Source organism: Vollenhovia emeryi, unplaced genomic scaffold (assembly GCF_000949405.1).
Source record: "Vollenhovia emeryi isolate VEMERY1.0 unplaced genomic scaffold, V.emery_V1.0 DF939175.1, whole genome shotgun sequence".
NCBI classification, from domain to species: domain Eukaryota; kingdom Metazoa; phylum Arthropoda; class Insecta; order Hymenoptera; family Formicidae; genus Vollenhovia; species Vollenhovia emeryi.
Window position 1 is genome coordinate 675,450 of NW_011967191.1, and position 19,806 is coordinate 695,255.

Below are 19,806 nucleotides of genomic sequence, written 5' to 3' on the forward strand. Positions count from 1 at the left end.
ACTTGGGCTTATCGCGTATAAGAGAGAATACATTATAAGAGAGAACGCGTTATAAAGAGCAATGTAATTATATCTGTCCATAAGGAACGTTTTTACAAATAATTATCTAACTTTCACCGGCAATAAATTATTGAAGAAAATGGAGAAATTTAATTTAATTTACGAAGCGCAATTCTGAACATAACATTTTCAATTACCAGCTACCAACCATATGTATTGCTTTGATGTGGAAGTACTCGATATCTATTTGATATTATTTGGACTTGCTTCGAGATTGAATCGATCGCGATCTCTCTGAACTCATTACTGATATGCATATATATATATGTAATTGATATTTTTGCAACTAATAAGCAAAGTTGTTTTGTATGATCTTCAAGCAAAAATCTTTGTTTGATTTTATTCACTACTTTCCAAGTCAGCGATCAATCTGCTCGATTTCCAACGCGACGGATTCGATTTCTTCGCAACGGGGAATGCGACTTCTCCTGAAACGACCGTGCCGATCAATTTATACGCGCATTCTTTGCCCCTTCGATTCGCGAATGCAGATGGTGTCTGCCACGACGTCGCGTCGGGGACGCTCGACGGTGTCCCCTCGTAGACGTCGCGTCGACGCCGTAACGGTGGTGGAACTTTAATTCGCGTTTTCGGATTTCCAATATCGTAAAGCGGCGAAAGAAGACGACGAGTAATACATGACGGTCGATAAGGATAACTTCCTTTCGATAGGCGACGGAAGCGCGGAGGGCAAAAGGGGAGCAGTGACGGCGGCACCGGAGAGGCGCGGGGTCGAAGGGGGTTATTTCGTGACTGCTGCTTGCGCCACGTGTATTATCATATTTATAACTCGGTTCGACCCGCGGAAACGTGAAAAAGCTGGGGAATGGACTTGGCGCGGCAGACGGAATCTGTCCGATGTGACGCGCTCAAGGATATCATGGTAGGATCGAACCGCGAATCGAATATGTTAATAAGATGTACTGTCACCGATAAATTCTCTCTCTCTCTCTTTCTCTCCCCCCTCTCTCTCTGCTCCCCGCCCTTTCCATGTGACAAGGAAGGACAAGTCGAGACGTCCCTGAAATAGCCGCACCAAAACTTTAAAACTTATTTCATATTTATTATGAGAATTTTTAAATCTCAGATATCTCTCTCTCTCTCTCTTTCTCTCTCTCTTCCTTTTTCTCGTGTTTTCTTGTAGCAAAATTATACAAGAATACAAATACATAGTATTACCATTTTTCCTATTTCTTCTATTTATTTTTTTATTAGTAAAAATCATCAAAAAACCGCGACTAGCAACGCCAATCGCGGGACAGCCGCATCTCGCCGCGCGCTTGAATTGGGCAGTAGGCCGGGCTAAGACAGCGATTTTTAATAATTTATAACTCCATTGCGAAAATTGCAAAATGGTACAGGACTTTTCGACTCAGTCTAATCCGCTCTATCCGTAAATAAGAGGCGAGGCGGGTATTACATAACACCCTGTATATCAGTTTGATATTACAGTACAATGAATCTATGTCAAAGTAAATATTTTATCAGTCTATGTTGAATCAATGTGAAGCGCGCATCATTGAGAAAGAAAGTCTTTTTTAACATTGCCTTTAAAATAAAGAAAGAGAAATATTGATTTCAAGATCAGATCCTCTTATTATTGTTAAAACAGAATAAATAATATGCTCGTCCTTCTATTTGTGTGACACTTTTTATATATGACCTCAGTTTTACACGATTTCCTTTTACATTGACAGAAAATATATTTTTCTATATTTATTAAAGTTATTATGTATCAATAAGCCAAAAGTTTTACTTGATTACTTATTACTGACTCGAATAATTTATTTGGACCTTTTTTGATTGTCTTGTGAAGAGCATTAAGCTTATTCACATAAGTGATAACAAATTTACTTTTTTGCTTTTATTATTATTTTTACAAATATGCGGCATAAATATTTTTACAATATACACAGGCTTTCCTTTTACGTATTTCTTTTTGTACCAGTACACTGCATTTATGCAATTTTCAGCCGTATAAAAAACCTACATGGAACGAATATTCTGCGTAAAGCGAGGAATAAGTGCACACACAAATTTCAGTCACTTCTGCAACGTTCTGCATGGTGTGTACATTATAATTATTACACAAATTTCATATAGTACCATATACTAGAAGAGACAAATCTGAAATCTGATATTTTATCTCCTTAATTATTAATAATCAAGCTTTTTAGTCGACTGAGGCACGTCTCAGTGGTCGAACTGGTGAAACGCCCGCCTAGAGAGTAGGGAAGTCCAGATTCAAACCCTGACTGAGGTAATATTTTTCGCAATAAATTTTCTGTATTAAAACATTGGCCGGTTAATGTCGACTGAAAAGCTTGATTATCAATAATTAAGGAGCTAAAATATCAGATTTCAGATTTGTCTCTTCTAGTATACTGTATGATATTTGTAATTATAATGTACACATCATGTAGAACGTTGCAGACGTGACTGCAATTGGAGGTAATATTTTTCGCAATAAACTTTCTGTATTAAAACATTGGCCGGTTAATGTCGACTAAAAAGCTTGATTATTGTTATCTATTACTGGCAATTTAAAGAGATTTCTATCCTTAATTATTATTAACTACTATCATACTTGGTACTCCTTATTCATTTTTGTCCTCGATTATTCCAATAACGATCCATTCTATCATTAAAATATCAGTTCCTCGATAGTTTTAATTATTTTAACTATACAGGGTGTCTCATCTTAAATGATCCACGCGAATATCTCCAAAAATATGAAAGATACGGAAAAACGTTTCAAACAAAAGTTGTTTGGTTCGAAGGGGGACATAAGGTGGTGCCATTAACTTGACCTTGGATAGTCAGTTGAAGGTCACGTGAAGGTTACCTTCAATTTTTTTAATAGAACCCCCTGTTGTTTATTATACTACCTTATTCTACTAATTAATACGAACAACTTTTGTCTGAAACATTTTTGATTTGTCTAATACTTTTTGAGATATTCAAGAGAAAATTTGTAACTTTTTCAATATTTAGTTTATGATATCTCGATAACTGTTTGTCGGAGGGAAAAGTAGTACAGGACTTTTTTACTTTATTTAGTCTGGAGAATATGCTGTTGCAATTGTGTTTCAATTATTGAAAAATTTTTTGTATTGTAACATAAAATTTACATACACAAAAATTTTCAATAATTGGAGCACTATTGCGTGGTATTCCACCATGTCTTTGGTCTAAATCCAGTAGCGTACGTATGTGTACCGGATATACGTATGTGTGTGTACTCGTCAAACTACACTACACTATACTACCCCACATGCAACTCTTCTCTCATTGGCTGGACAAAAGGCTTGTTTTCTGTTGCTACACTGGTAAACTAGTGCAATAAATTAGAGTCAGATAAGTATATTTTTTCTCATTCTAGCTTACTGCACTAGTTCACCAGTGCAGCAATAGAAAACAAGCCTAAAATGTCGGCTGTGCAGTAGGGATTGATGCAAAACGAAACAAATGACGGAGTGGACCTACTAGTGTTATAATATGGGGTTTGTTTTCTGTTCCTGCACTGGTGAACTAGTGCAGTAAGCTAGAATGAGAAAAAATATGCTTGTCTTACTCCAATTTATTGCACTAGTTCACTAGTGTAGGAACAGAAAACAAGCCTTTGGTAACAGATAGGAATAATTGTATGTATCATCAAAATGTGATATGATTTAAAGATAGTGAAGCATATTCGAAGATTTAACCTTTCGACAGGACCTGAATTTGAAATGAATATTTCAGCGAAAAGTTTTACTTTTCTGGAGTAAGGGTAAACGACAGACTAACCTCATTCCGTTTACGCGCGAGATCCGCGACTACGGACAGAGGGTGCAACATTTTCTGGTAAGGAAAAAGATCCCTTCTCTCGATATACGTAAGCATCGAGAATACGAACAAGGTAGATTCGTCTCTCGGGGGACGGAAGGAGATTAATAAGAGAATAATTTTTGTCAATGAGAAATAAAGATGCGCTTGCGCGCATTTACAAATCGCTCGATTCCGTACGAAATATCTGCGATATTGAATTATGCGCTCTCTCAAATGTGTGATAAATACATACGTTTGTGATAAACGTGTGCAACAACAAAACCAGCACCGTATAAAACATTACTTTCGAAAATATTTCTTCAAAAATAAAACAGTCGATATGTCACTATACACTCTGACCTCAATTCTTTTATCATTTTTAAATGATAAGACACTCATCACGATGTGTCGTTATAATTTTTTATAAATATGCTTTACGGATCACGTTCTGCATTTCTTCGCAATATAATTATTTATATGCGAAAGAGTCTTATAATTGTATTGTATGTCATAACGTACATCACGTAAGAGGAACATTCGAGTCAGACTGCCGTGTAACGGCGGTAAAGGGTTAATACGCAATGTCACCTAAAACGTATTGCGAAATTTTCCCCAAAGTTCCAATTCGCCCCATGAAACTTGGATCTTCCGCAATGCAGTGCGCTACTTCCTGCGATCGCACGCGCGCGCGCACTCACTTTCTCTCTCTCTCTCTCTCTCTCTCTCCCCCCCTCCCCCTCCCTCTTTCCCGCTCTTTCTCGGGCACTTGGATTCTGTTATTCCGGTAGTAACGGACGCTCGACGAATTTACTGATTTTCACTCCTAGCACGAAGTCCGACGTCTGCTGCGTAACGAGGAGTCAAGCTCTTTCGAGTAGAAGACCATCGAACTGGCCGTCGCCAAAAAGGTCGCGGAGCGAGTAACGTTAGGTGACGGCGTAACGGCAAGGAGGGATGGAAGGAGGCAGGATGGTAGTGGTGGGATGGAAAGGACCCTAACTTCCTAACCGAATTGTTAACTCGGCAGCAGTCGGACAGGAGCAAACTTGTCCGTTAACTTCTTGCCGAGGAGCGAAGCGAGCGAGCGAGCGAGGCGGGCGATTACGAAACGAAAGAAGAGAACGCGCACGGTGGCGAATGAAAGCGGGAGAGGGACTGGGGGGGGAAGGAGAAGGGCAGGCAAAAAGGAAAATCAGCCCGCAAAGAGGGCTGATTTAGTAAACGTAATTTGAATATCTGATTGCTGCTGGCTTTAAGTTTCGTTGTATCTCCTCGCACCGCATGGCGCGAACGTCTTAACCCGTCCCGTCATCTTCTGTCATTTTCCCGGCCCGTTTTTTTCCCCCTCTCCGTCGATCTGCCTGGCTCACTTTGTATCCCACCACTGGATAGTTCGCTCGTCCGAAGTGGTACGGTGGAAAATGGCGGGTGGAAAACCCGACTTCCGCACTTCCCCCGCCCTCCTCCCTCTCGCCGCTGGAGAACTTGAAATTATTTAGATTTTATAACACAATAGCGAACTTTATGAGATGGGCCCCCGGTATCCTGCATTTCCATAAGAATTTAATAATACCGCAACACAGCGCGCAATTAATGTACTTTTTTGCCTTGTTAGAGAGCAGCTATTGCGAAAGGCGGCAATTCTCAAAGGGAGACGTTCTCCGCCACGACGTAATAAGAATTATATCCTCGGCTGGCATAATATCTCGAATGACGCTTCTGACGCAGATTGGTAGAAACGTGGGATCACGACCCTTGTTGTCCGCCGATCTACTCTCAACAAATCCGCTCAAACAGGCAGCCGAAAGCTCTTTCACCCCTAGCGCGATCGTAAACGTAAAAAAAAATTACAAATCTCGCGATTCATCGAAATAATTGTGAAAATTAAGTGAAGCTGAAGTATATCAAATCGGAGTGTAACTTGCCCAAAATCTTTAGCACTTCTGATCATGTCCTCATTAGATAACTCTTTAGGCATAGCCCGTCACAGATGACTTAAAACATTAAATCCATAACAGATCTCCTCTGAAACACAATCTATATTGGATAATATCTCGAAATAAAAAAAGTAAATCGCAATCTTTAACTTTGAATTACGTGATCGCGCAGAACAAAGCAGATTAATTAACAATGATATTAATTCCGCATTATATCTCAACACCTTCAAGTTAATAACGCACCGCGCAATTGCCCGTGCTTTAAGCTCGACCCTACGTGGAACATTCCAAAGCCAATAAATCGCCGCGCACCTCTCGAAGGCCAGATTTGTAATCCCCCTACGGACTTCTCGGTCGCCCGGTATCACCCCCTAACCGCGTAGCCACAGAGGCTTTGCCTTGCCAGTGGATTCAGAAACCGGTTGCGGCAATCTCAAATATTAATGGCCCACGTATACCACGACCACTGTTTTAACGTCTTTTTCCTCCGAGGCAATCCTAAAAGTTGGAGAAAAAAGTAGGGGGGAAAGAAAAGGGAATAAGGTCCTCGGAGGAGTTGAGAAGGGAACGGCTACCGTTGCTGGCCGTAGCAGGAACGCGTACGACAGAAAGAACGGGAACGTTATCTCGTACACGGGACGTGCGAGAAAAATGATGACCGTGAAGAGCAGGATTGGCAAACGGTAAAATTGAAATGTCGAAGAAATGGAATTATTCTATTTGTGCGTTTAAAGAAGTGCGGAGAGCGCCTTTCACCAGAATGGAGGCCCTCACACGCGTGTAAACACGCGCAAAAAAGCGAGTAAATAATTAATATATTCATGAGAGACACAACAAATAGTGGTGCATATCAAATATGGAAGTTGTTGGTAGTCGAAAGAGCTGAGGTATTCGCGAGAAGAGACCACGGAAGAGAAAGCTTTCCTTCCACACGTACGCACGTCGGGGATGCGAGAGAGAGAGAGAGAGAGAGAGAGGGGGGGGGGAAGAAAAAAGAAAAAGAAGAAACGGGAAGACGAGCTGAAAGGCAGAGGCGGTGAAGGTGCGAAGTTGACTCGAGGTGGGGAGTTGAGCGGAAGAGAGGAGAGAAAACGAGAGGATGAGAGAGCTTCGAGTATTTCGCCAACTTGGTAAGCCGAGTCGAGATCGCTCACGCGAGGATTTCTTCTCGGGAAACACGTTCTCCTTTCCTCACCTTTCGCCCCTCTCTTTTCTTTCTCGCGCACCCGCTTCCTTTCTTTACCTCTCACCCGCCCCTCGTCTTCACCCAGCTCTGTCTGCTTCACTACGTCGCGGGACCAAATCTTTCGCGAACAGATTAAGGTACGGAATATCGAGTAATTTGGGATGTCAAATACAGCTATAATGACGTGTTTACGTACACACGCTTTTCCCGTAATTCGTAATAAAAGAAAGAGAGGCGAAATATTAAAAGCGTTAGTAACTCGTATATTTATATTTGCATACGTATATTTATGTAATAACAATTTAACATTAAGTATTGTAGAGTCGGTCTCTTTCAATTATAAATAACAACGCATTTTATAATACAATGTTATTATTTATTTATCACGATAATAAAATTTAACAATACAATATAATAATTTATAGTCTAATGATGAATAATATAAAATCTACTATTCCATAATATAATAAAATTTATAAATACTATAAATACATTTCTATAAATACAAAATATAGATTTATTTTAAATTTATATCGAATACGGTTTCATTTAAAATGTGTTTTGGAAAAATATATTCGCGAAAATTATTTTAGTTATATAAATCACTTTTTTCTGGTACGAATGCATTAAAAAAGTATAAATACTAGAAAAAGCCTCGTTCCCTCTCCCGTTCATACGCATCAACAGAAACACAAGAACTCACACACACATACACATATATTACTGGAGAAATTAGCATATTTATTCCAGGAAATTATATCTCGCGTCTCTACTTCTTTGTTCCCCCCCCCCCCCAAAAAAAATTTCCTCCCTCAAGAAAGGCGCTGGCGTATCTGCCATACGTCGATAGATACCTGCCCGAGGGATGCAAGGAGATAAGAAGAGGGTCGAGAAAGAACGTTCAATGACTGAACCATGATCAAAGATAATTTCCGATCAAAGATTAAGGATTACTCCCGTGAGCCGCGCGGCCCGTCTAGGAATCAAAGTCTGCCGAAATATAAAATGCATGAAGCGAGAATCCCAGGGGTGCGCAGCACGTGAAGCTCCCCTCTTGTCTCTTCTGCCCCCCTCCCCCCCACTCTCTCTCTCTCCCCCTCTCTGTTTATACGTATACACGAGAATGCGTATACGTACAGAAACGAACAACTCCCAGTCCACCCACTTTATCCCACTTAAAGGCAGATGACGCACGATCGTTGCATACGCACATACACTTATCTTGTATGTATATTATATCGTACGGTATAATGTACACAATAAAACGTGACGTTAAAATAATAAAAAAGGTGATGGAATATATACGAAAATACTACGAAAGATACCTCTTGAATTGCGTATCACCAAAAAAGATGCTTATAATGCACCGTATGTCGTCCTGTACTCCCTTTTCCGCACATAAATTCTCGGATTCAATTTAAATAAAGTTCCTGATAAGGTACGCGAACGTAGTTCTTTAACTGTTGACAATTGAGAATCTGTCTCTATGAAATAAGTTTTCCAGGAATAAATTGCAAATATATAGTATGAACCAGCATCTTATTTTTCCTCACCAGGTAGACTTTAATGGGACTTTAATTCGAGTAACGCTGTTATAATAAAATATAGTAGAACATAGTTACGCGAACGTGTTGCGAATTATAGAAAAAAAATGTAGTTATACACACAAAAGAGGTATTTGAAAAATGAATGTCCGTTAATTCGTATCGAATCTTTAAGCGATTTAAGAAGTAGTTTTTTCGCCCTTTGTTAAACGTGCCACAATCATGATTATCTATGCTGTATAGGGGGACGAGGGCCTCTTACGGAGCCGAACAATTGGCCAAAATGTATGGAAATCTTTCGTATTTTCGACACGTATTGCACATGCCTCACGTGCTATTCGGACATTAGATATTAGATTTAGCACCCTTACAACTGTCGCCGTACATAATTAGGGGTGGCTTCCCCTATCGAAACAGATGGCAACCCTTAGGCTACGAGATAATTTCGCGGAGAACAGTTGGGAAAGCGGCATAGCCCCTGGTATGGAAGAGAAAGACAGTGAAGAGAAAAAGTACAGGAAAGAGAGAGGGGAGAGCAAGACAAATGCCGGCTAAGAATAGAAGACTCCCGCGCACCGACGATAAGTTCGACGAACGGGAACGCGCCCGGAAAAAGACCAATATGCGACTCGACAATCGTTATCAAATTTCTTCAATAATTCATTGAAATTAGATAAGCGCGCGCGCGCGCGGCAACGGTGGCGGCGGCAGCGGAATGGATATCGGGCTCGTACACCAAGTACGTATTAAACGTAACGGCGGCGAGGCAATCGGCAGTAACCGGACTAAAGTGGTTTTATTCGTCGTTCAGTGCGATCAGATATGGAGACAATGAGAGACCCTCCATATTCCCGATCGTGGGCCCCGGGATCTATCTATCTCTATCCGATGCGAGACTACGTTACCTAAGAGATTGCACTCGAGGGCAGTAACATGCGCATTGAATGACCACCGTATAAAATTCGCATCCACTTCGACCGCCACCGGAAGGGGGTGGGAAGGGGAGGGCGGACGGGATGATAATGTGGCCACTCGCCATCCCGATTTCAAGACCGACAATCTGTGCGTTCGTAAAGACAATTGGATTTCGAAATCACGCTATCCTCCCCAAGGCTTAACGCATTCGCGTTTCAGTAAATTCGATTGATCGCGCAATTCTTTTCACAAATTTTTGTACATCACACGAATACGTGCACACGAGCACGTCGGACATTGAGGAACTTTGTTTGTCGAAATTTGTGTTTTCATACGTATTGTACAATGTATGTACGTGCAATTGGACTCTCGTAAGAATTCTAAAAATTAGTTTATATAGGGAAATTTAATAAATATTTTATTAAATACGCAATACCCAGTTGTGAAATCTAATAAAATTTTTGTTGTGTTTTCAACAAAGCTATTAATTTATTATATTCATTATTGCACAATAAATACTTAAATTGTTATATTTACTGTGCAACATAATATCAAGACATTTAATATTTGAATATTTGTTCCGTGAAGCCCACTTTAAACGACCTCAGGATAGAATAGCATTTACATGATACACCGTACCTATTTTGATTCATCTAGTTTAATATAAGTTTTACATTTATATTTGGACTGTTTTTAAACGTTTCATATTACATTCCGAGTTAAAGATTATCTGAAATGGGAGTTTAAAGTAACATATACCCGTCTCTCTATTTACGCAAAGAGTATTCGTTTCATGTGTTTCTTTTACACGGTTGAGAATCGCCTGAATGGAGTCTGCCAATACAAAAGGAATACGTAAAAGAAAAACTCGTATACCATATGTATTAAGGAGATTATGTTTCTCTTGCTTCTTCTTACACAAAAAATAAGTTTCAGATCAACTCTTACATATATACTCAAATTAACGCATTCGTTGTTTTGTATATACGCAACAATCTATAATCTTCTTAGAAGCATTTAATAATCTTACATTCCAACAATATTACAATCTTATTTAAATACTATAATTGTCACTGCAAGAATACATATAGTTATTTTGACAATAAAATCGTTTTAATCATTATAATCTTCGATTTAAAAATGTGTTATTTTCTATCCAATATATCGTTTCCTTTCCATTCAAGAAAATTATTTTTAAACAACAAGCATATATTTTTCTCGATTGATTTATATAAAAGTTCTTCAGTCAAGTAAATTTTCCTTCTTTTAACGCAGTATAATCTCATTTCAAGATTTTCACGTTAAAACTAAACATATTTCCAAAAGAAGAATGTTCTTTTTTCCGTGTAATTGACTTTACTTGCATTTTCCGCGTAAACAGAGGGATTTTTACCGCGTAAAAAAAAGTACCCCGAAAATTGAAGGATGCGTGTACTTAATAGCATATCCTCTCAACGATAGCTGATAAATTTCTTATATAAATTCTCACAAAAAAAGCGAGACGCGAGGGAAGAAAAGCGCTTCCGTGTACTACGACGAGGCGCGCGTTACGACGTAAACGACACCGGCATGGAGAGAAGCATTAATTTGCATCTGCTTTCGTACTCTACCACTTCCGAAAATTTTATTCGCCCTCGCCGTTTAATTGTGGTATATACGCGAAATAATAAAGTGGAAGTAAAAGGCGGGTGTGCGGAAAGAAAAGTGTGCCGGCCGGGAGCTTAATACCCCGTGTAAGTAGTAGCCACTGCATTACAGTCAGATTCATTTGCATGCACTTTTACATCCTTCCGTCCTCAAAAAATATTTATCGCCCGAGGTTTCACCGTGACGCCTCGCTTATGAATTATGCATGTGAAGCACGCGCGCAGGACGTAGCTCATTCCTAGCGCAATTTCGCCATTGAAGCGTAATTTCAGCAAGCTCGGGTATTAGAGCCCCTCGAGCAGCTTTTTCGTGATAGTGCTTACGAGGGAGAACGAAAAGACGTGTCATTCGAAACGACGATGATCACCCCAATTGCGTCGAAAAGAAGACCGTTGTGCGTATTAACTTTATGCTACGCCCCAAGTGTGAATACGAATTTTACTTCTACGTAACGAAATCCATTTTCTTTCGCTATCAATTAGACGCGCGATGCTGCTGTTACGTTACACGTACTTATGTATGATTATTTCGACTTAAAAAATTGCCAATTTGAGTGGTTTTTTGTCGCCAATGGTAATCAACCAAGGAAAATTTTTTTTAAAATCGATCGAACTGGCAAAATTGATGTTTATTTTAATCACGACGTTTCGACCCCTTTATCGGGTCGTTCTCAAGTACATTCTGGAAACATTATAAGTGCTCAAACCGCAATATAGAACAAGATTCTTTAGTATGTGTATGGACGAAAAAATTACCTAAAGTTGACTGAACATTTTAATGTATGCCGAAACAGAATGGGTCCATGAGTCTGTGGTAGCAAATTCATAATATCATATCTGGAATTGTTACAGGTGATTAATTAGATATTTTTGTAGTTAGATAAATTGCTGAAATAATAAATTAGGAGTAGAAGTAAAAAACAGTCAAATAAATAAGATTTAAAAATTGCATCCACAACGCGTCTTTAGGTTTAGAGTTAATCGCATCTACTTATATATTTAAAAAAAAGATAATTTCTCCCTGACGAAAGTATTAAAGCAATACATGATTATACTGTTTTATATATAACTATTTTTATTGTATATTATATGTAAGTATAGATAGATAGATACTTAAATTTACATCGCATGTGAAATTTTTTTTAACGTTAGTTTTCAATTTGTAATTAGAAGAGTAATAGATTCTAAATTAAAAGATAAATCTAATTTTTTTCTCGTAAGAGAGTACGATTTTCAAAATTATATTTCACCCCCTGATCACTCAGCACAAATTGGCAATTCATTTTCGTCATATATAACCTTACAAAGCCATAATATGTCGAAACATTGTGTACCGTTGTCAGCGCCAGATTTAATGTGACCAAAATTAAATCCGAGATTACCGATCGGAATAGTATAGGTTTAAGTCACCATACAAACAAACGTGGGAGACACCAGCGGGGGATATGCGGTGGATAGTTTATATTTAATTGCGTCACAAACTTTTGCAATATATATTAATCGACTGCAAAACTGAAACTATATAATTAATAGCAGAATTGAACCGTTATAATCGTTATAACGCTATAGATTGATATAATTGCAATATATCATATATATGTACATTGTGAGATAATTATGAATAATTATGTACCGTTCTCTAAACAAAGTCATCTATCACTTCTGTTATAAACCAAACCAAGGACGCCAATTTATGGTACACCGATATGCACGTAGAAACGCGTGTAAATGATTTCGTATAATATTTCTAGAAATGAAAAATAAAAGGTTTTATTGTTAATTGGTCAGCTATTAAGTTTTGACAGCGATATTTTTTTATTAAAAGGGATTGGAGAAAATTAAAATACTGTATCATTTTAAAGTGTAGATAAAATTATATTGGAATGAATAACTTTTCTGCGTAATAAGCCTGCTTTATCTACACAAACTACTTTCATAAAGCAGACTATTAAAAATATTATAAAGGTTAATTAAATAACCTTTCTGCGTAACAAGCAGATACTTTTGTTTAATACTGCGGAATACTAGAAGTAAATGTGGCGTTGTATGCCTTTTGTTATTTGTACTAGAGACTTAATACAATTTTCAGAAACCGTATCGTTGGTGCTTTAGTAAATTGTCGCAGTCGTTGTACGAAACAGAATTATTGGCAAACGATTATAACTATATGTACACGTATAACAGTTATGAATGACAATAATTTGGCTATTACCGAAATCGACAATTTTCTCTGGGAGAGATATCGCAGTAAGACAAATTTAACATTACCAGTGGTGAACGCTGCGAATGTCGACCGACCATTCTGCAGTAGAAGGCAAGCGAAAACAAAGACCGCCACCATCCTCGATAGGAAATTAACAGTCATCCCCTTCCTCCTTCCAGCATGTAGCTGCATCACCGATATCCGATTAACAAATTCGATGTCACGAGTATAAGATCCGCATTCGCATTCTATCGGTTCACCAGTCTAGTCTCTCCAGTCACTGCCAATTACCGCGAGACGACACTCGCTCCGTCCCTCGGGGATCCAGCAAGGGCAAGCGTTAAAGCACTTCTCGCGTTGATCCGAGGGACCTCCGGTACGATCTTACATCAAGAGGGGCTATGTCAGAATTTTATAAAAAATTATGTCCCCGCGATGCATCCTAGACGTGGATCCCAAGTGGAGAGATGTCACTTCCTCGCGTCAACAACGCCTTCGGTTGTCGAGTATCGATATTTCGAATGAAAAAAAAGAAAAATACAACGACCGATATGCACCGATACTTCTCGTTCCGTCGCCAAGATCTTGGCGAGTGTACGCGCGATGTATCGTTCGGCGAGTGATCGTCGCTCGTTACCCGGTGCCGGGGAGGACCCGGTGCCAGACCTGGGCGCGATACGAGGACAGCTCCCAGCAAGTGCGCGCTTGGGACGCCCGGCGTCGACTGGCGTTCATAGAGGTACCAGTAGAACCGGTCGGCGGCACACGCCGCCGTCCCGGCATCACGGCGCAGATCTCTGCCACCCCCGTGCAAGACCTCTCACCCTTTCCTGAACCAGGCCAATCGGCGCTTGCGAGTCACCGCCCATCGCGTTGCGAGGGCGGCACCGCGCCCGAATTAAGATTTTCGACTTTTCTTAGTCGGGTCTACTCCCGCCAGCTATCTGTCTATTCTCCTTTTGCCCTCTCTCGCACCATGTTCTCTCGGCACCACGCATTGTCCCCTCATTTGAGAGAGCCCATCTCCTCTTCCTTCTTCCTCTTCATTTTTTTTTTCCTTCGCGGACACTGTGCATACGAGTCGCAACGCCGATGGTTTAGCCACGAGGAAAACCGCACGAGACGTGGCTAATTTGCATGGAATAATAATTCAAATGTGTATTGTTATACGTCGAGTTTTGTCCGAGGCTCGCGCGTCATCGGTGTTGATTTTTTTTTCCATCTCGTCGAAGCGTAGTCGAGAATTCGTGTTAGCTCGGTCTTGGCTGTTCGAAACCTCATTTGTATGAAACTTTATTTCTGCTTCGCAAGAGATAGTAATTCCGCTACGTTTTTATATGTTATCGCTCGTAATGAAATTATAATTTACTCTCTGCGCGCGTCTGCCATGAATAAATGTAACATTCATGATCGAAATCGTTTTGCCAATCCCGATTCAGATAAAATTGAAAACAGCGCTCGTGAAATATTGGTATGTTACCTTATTAACGTTAGTGGATAAATAAATATTCGATGAAAAGGCGCGATCGCACACACATAACGCGACGTAAATCAAAAGCAACATATATTATCATCAAAAAGTCACTACTCCGCATGTTATATTATAATATTTTATAGACATGCAAATACGTTTTGCCAATTTCGCGAAAGTATGTAACGGATATTAATTTTATATTGCGTCGCGTATATAAAAGAAATTTAAATTACTCGCGCAAGTGGAATACGCAAACAAACGGTAATTGACTTAAGGCAATTTTCACAACCTAACGACGTGTTTGTAAGTAACCGAACAAGTAAACAGCGCGCGCGCAACAAAACATCGAATGTTTAAATGCATCGCATGCCGTTTTGTTTTATCCGACTTGCGATTTCCAAACACGACTCTCGTAGGGAGGGTTTGCGTAAAATGTATGGCCCAACCTATCAAATTTCTTTTATTAAATAACAACCCTAGCGTGCACAAAAATGGCATAATAGAAACATACAGTTCACGTTTGCCGAAAAGCAACATCGCGGAACGAAACATACGATATACAAGACTGATGAGCACGGTTGATGGTAGAATCATGTAGGATGCGGCTGCAGCGCCATTAGAATAATATCACCCATTCTTTATCAAGAAGCAAGTCGGAGATGTGCCGTGCACTCATTTCACGTGACATTTAATTTTCGTGAAAAATCACCGGTGAGTTTGCTCACACGAAATAGAGCGTAAAACTACCGGGATGAGTTTGGACATACTCTTCCAGATTTCGTGATCTCGCGTCACTCGAAAACGTCCGAATGCGATATTCCGCAAGCGGATAATATCCAAGAATAATATCCGCGTGAAACGTAATCACTGATACGAATAAACTTATATTATATACGGTTTTTCAACACGAATATGTCGCTTCGACGAAACTGTCGCGCGTGTGGAAAAAAAAAGTTGTTAAACATTAAGTTATTTTTCAGAATGTTTCTCCCATTATTTCCTGGCGCGGCAGATAAGACAGAATGCGTTTTGAGGATAACAAATTTAAAATGCGGAATTGCAAGAGTGCGCGTTAATGAAGTCGGTGAATTTTTATTCTTCGCAATGTCCTATATGCATACGTGTGTATATGTCTCGAACAAAAATTCGTTTGGTATGTATAAAACAAACATATATGAAAGAAGTAATTTAAATTCAAATTTTACCGATGTTCATTTTAATGTAATTTTAATCTTGATGAAAGATTGGATTTGCGATGGTAACGCTAGCAAGTAATAAGAGAAAAGTGCATTTTAAAATGTTGAATTTTTATATTAATCGGATAGACAACATCGCGAATTGAATAATGGGTCTATAATGCATTCTACAATAATATTTTATATATACGTAACAATATTATGTGGCGATATGATGCCTAAACAGTACAATCTGGTTTTCACAATTTTTTCTGCAGAATATAATTTAACTTTTAAAACAATACGTATTAAAAAATAAAACAGTTATCGAATAATAATATTATTTAGTACATTACCGATACGTGCCATTTTATTTCAACGATACAGCGTTGAACTTTTTCCCGACAGAAGAAGGTAACTGTTTGAAAATTATATTAATACATAATTCTTTGTCAAAGTGTGTCAATACTGCACTACCGAGCCAGTGCGAACGCATATCATTTCCATGAAAATTTCAGATTAAACATGGCAATTATATTCGGCTCGTAATTATATTTTGCCTTTGTCGGCGTTATCTTCAATCCACGTGCAACCCGGTGTTTCGTCACTTTGCCTATAATTTTCCAGTACACAATACATTCAGTCTATGATGCATTTATGTTTGATTTCAAGCATTAGAGAATGGATCGCTTTAATCAGAGCACAATTGCATGAGATATATCTTTGTACGAAAATATGACGCGCGATATCGCAAATGATACGCAGGATATCCTATCGAGTGGATCTAAAACGCTAGTGTACAGAAAAGATATAAAAAAAGATTATAAAACAAAGTGAAATGATATCGCAGGCTCTATAGTTTTTGTAATCCTGTTGCACGTGCGTGCACCCATGTGAACGTTGGTTATAAAATGTATTTATATTTTGTTTAATGAAACTTTCACGTGTATTTCTAATACGTATCTCACACCTTTATGCATTTATATCTCCCAGTTAGGGATTCTATTAAAGATAGTTGTTTTCAATTTTTGAAACTTTTAAATTGAAAAGAAATTTTGCAAGAAAAGTGCAACTGCAGCTGCGTATCAACTCCTTTAGGTCAGCGAATATGAAAAACAGTTGTACAAATCGCAAATATATATTTGCGCTCGGGACAATCTCGCACGTAGAAGAAACGCGTGGATACAATATACTAGTTCGGTTATAAATAAAACTACCTTGCCACAATCTTTTTGCTTCTGCAGTAAAATTATTCCGAAGAAAGTGAGTTACAGAAAGTAACAGCTAAGAATGTATGATTACATCGTAGGAATATCGCGCGTATCGATGTATCTATATGAAGGATACGTCATCATCATACACGTCTAGATATTCGTAGAAAGTTTTCTTAATAAATAGCCGAGAGGGACCTGCGTTGAAAGTTCGAGAACAAATAAAAGCAGCGCGGGAGATCAAGCGGATATCCGGCGGAACGGAACGCAGACGTCTAAAAGATGGAAGACGGAAGAGAAGCGAGGCTTTCATTACCTTGATGTAAGTTTTAGGCGCGTCTAGGCTGATCCGCAGACCACCCCCGAGCGGAAAGAAGATAAACCGTTCCCGTCCCGTCGTTATCAACAGCAAGAGAGAGCGCGCTCTCCCATCCTTCGAATCCATCCTTAAAATCACCGCTCGCACTTGCTACCTCGCGTCCTTATCAGCGTTATTAGTTATCTCGCATCTTATTCCGCGAGCCAAGATTGACATCCCGGTTATCGTCCGAGGAATTTTCCGTAAGACCAATTAACCGACCCTATCGGCTCGCGCAGCGAGTCTGGCGCTACTTTCATCGTTAAGCAAAACTTCCGCGCTTACGCGAGAACCTGTGATATCTTTGTCAGTGCTACAAGATCATGGGGGAGACCGCGTGCACCAGAGATCTCGCTAATAATATCTGGATTACGAAAATCGGAGATCCTTCACGTGAGATACGCGAAGCGACTGGGATTCGCGCAATTTGGCAATCGGGAAAGTAAGCCCTTCATCTCAAGTGCGGTTCTACGGAAAAATGTGATAACTAATCGCAAACCGAAGATTAGATCAGTTACAAAGCGATTAAATTCACATGTATTAGAGGAAAAAGTCCCATGTTCGATATTTCGATAGCGTTTATAAATTATTTAAATTGCGGAAAACAATGTTAGAAAACGTATAGGCAATGTGAGCCGTCACCAAGTTGAAAGTGGTGAAAATTATGTATTGGCATCAGCAGATTTTTAATATTAGAAACCACTTAACATCGAAATACAATTGGACGTTTCGGTCTGCGAAAACCCTCTTCAGCAATGAAAAATCTGTTGATACCAATATTATACATAATTTTTCACCACTTTCAACTTGGTGACGGCTCACATTGCTTATACGTTTTCTAACATTGTTTATATAGGAGCCTTATTTACATTTTCCACTTATAAATTGTATTTCGCCAGTTCTACCTGTCGCGAAAGGCTCGTAACAATTGTCTTTGTACAATTGATAATCATCGCTGATGAAAATCTACTGCATGCTGAGGGACCTGGGTATATAAAAGCACAGACGGTTTGGTGGCTAGGTATTGAGAGCTCGAAGAAAAAGGGAAGAATGGGAAAAAGAAAATGATGTGACAATCAGAGGCGAGTTTTTGCCCGGGACACATCTGGTCTCTTATTTTCATTTTCTCCGTCAAATGATTTCTTTCCTGCCACTAACTGAAGAACTCTGCGAACACCTTCTGCGAGCACGTTCTTTTTCCCGGGTAACTTTCCTTATCAATTCGTAAGATATGGAGTGACGTGGTAATCCGCGTGACAAAATCTTCAATTAAATATCAAAAATGTTTAACATGTCCTTAACGCACATCGTTGTTTCCGATTCCACTCCTTCTCGTTTATTCTCATAACCTTTTGTTATATTAAGCAGTTTATATATTTAAAGAAATGAAATCTGTCCGTTGAAAGAAAATGACAAGACCGAGACAAATATGATGTACCGCAATGTTTTACTGTACGGGGAAAAATGCTGTTGAATTAAACAAAATGAAGTTGCTTGAATTAACGTCACAGGCTGCCACAAACATAAATAATTCACTCAATTGTATTTGCAATGGATTTTAAATTTAAGTATCGAAGAAAATATCCAGATTATCAAGACAACAATCTGGTGTTTTTCATTTATTAATACTGATGTTGTTTCAACGATTTTACTTCAATTACACTGATCTTGTTGATACGTCATTCTTTCTTCCGTGTGTAAATTACATAATTTACAGTTCGAACTGCATTTCAATGATTTATTAAATAAATAACGGTCGCCTGTGACAATTTTATGGCGATTAACACACGTCCGTTGAAAATTGATTACGAAGCTTCGAAATAAACGTAAATAACTACACACGCGTCGAAGCCCGCTCGAAAGACGGCATTAAGTCTTGAGCTTTTGTAGATTCAAGTGATTCAAGTGTCACGAGATATATTCATAAACGGGGACATCCCTTGGAATACGCGCACCCGCCGCCGTCGTGCAATTCGATACTGGCAATCGCGACGAGATTCAACGGATCAGTCTCAATTCGCAAAACATTATTATCTTCGGTCGACCAGGCCGGTTTCCTTCTGCAAACAAAACTCCGTAAGCGATAGACAATTGCAGTTTCGAGACTCCCCGGTACTCTACAGCCAATTAAGATTCAATACAATCGATGAGGGACTATTCAAACGATGAGACAATCGGAATGTAATTGCGTCGCCCCGATCCCTCTGAATACCAATTCATTTTCCGAAGCCCGCCACCGTGCACCTTCGTCCTTTCACTTCCACCTCCCGCCAGACCGCTTTTGTCTTGC

The 19,806-nt window shown here is 39.3% G+C and overlaps 1 protein-coding gene across 2 annotated transcripts in view; it reads right to left on the reverse strand.

Moving 5' to 3' along the window:
• Nucleotides 1-19,806, reverse strand: part of LOC105563448 (neurotrimin-like) — a 249,411-nt gene that overhangs the window by 177,972 nt on the left and 51,633 nt on the right. The window contains exon 1 of one of the 2 annotated variants that reach the window (XM_012015051.1): nt 13,364-14,018. The exons of the other annotated variant lie outside the window; for it this stretch is intronic. Coding sequence (XP_011870441.1) covers nt 13,364-13,490 — 127 coding nt within the window. The 5' untranslated portion in view covers nt 13,491-14,018. Of the gene's footprint in view, nt 1-13,363; nt 14,019-19,806 lie in introns of those variants that run through there. 2 annotated transcript variants of the gene reach the window in all.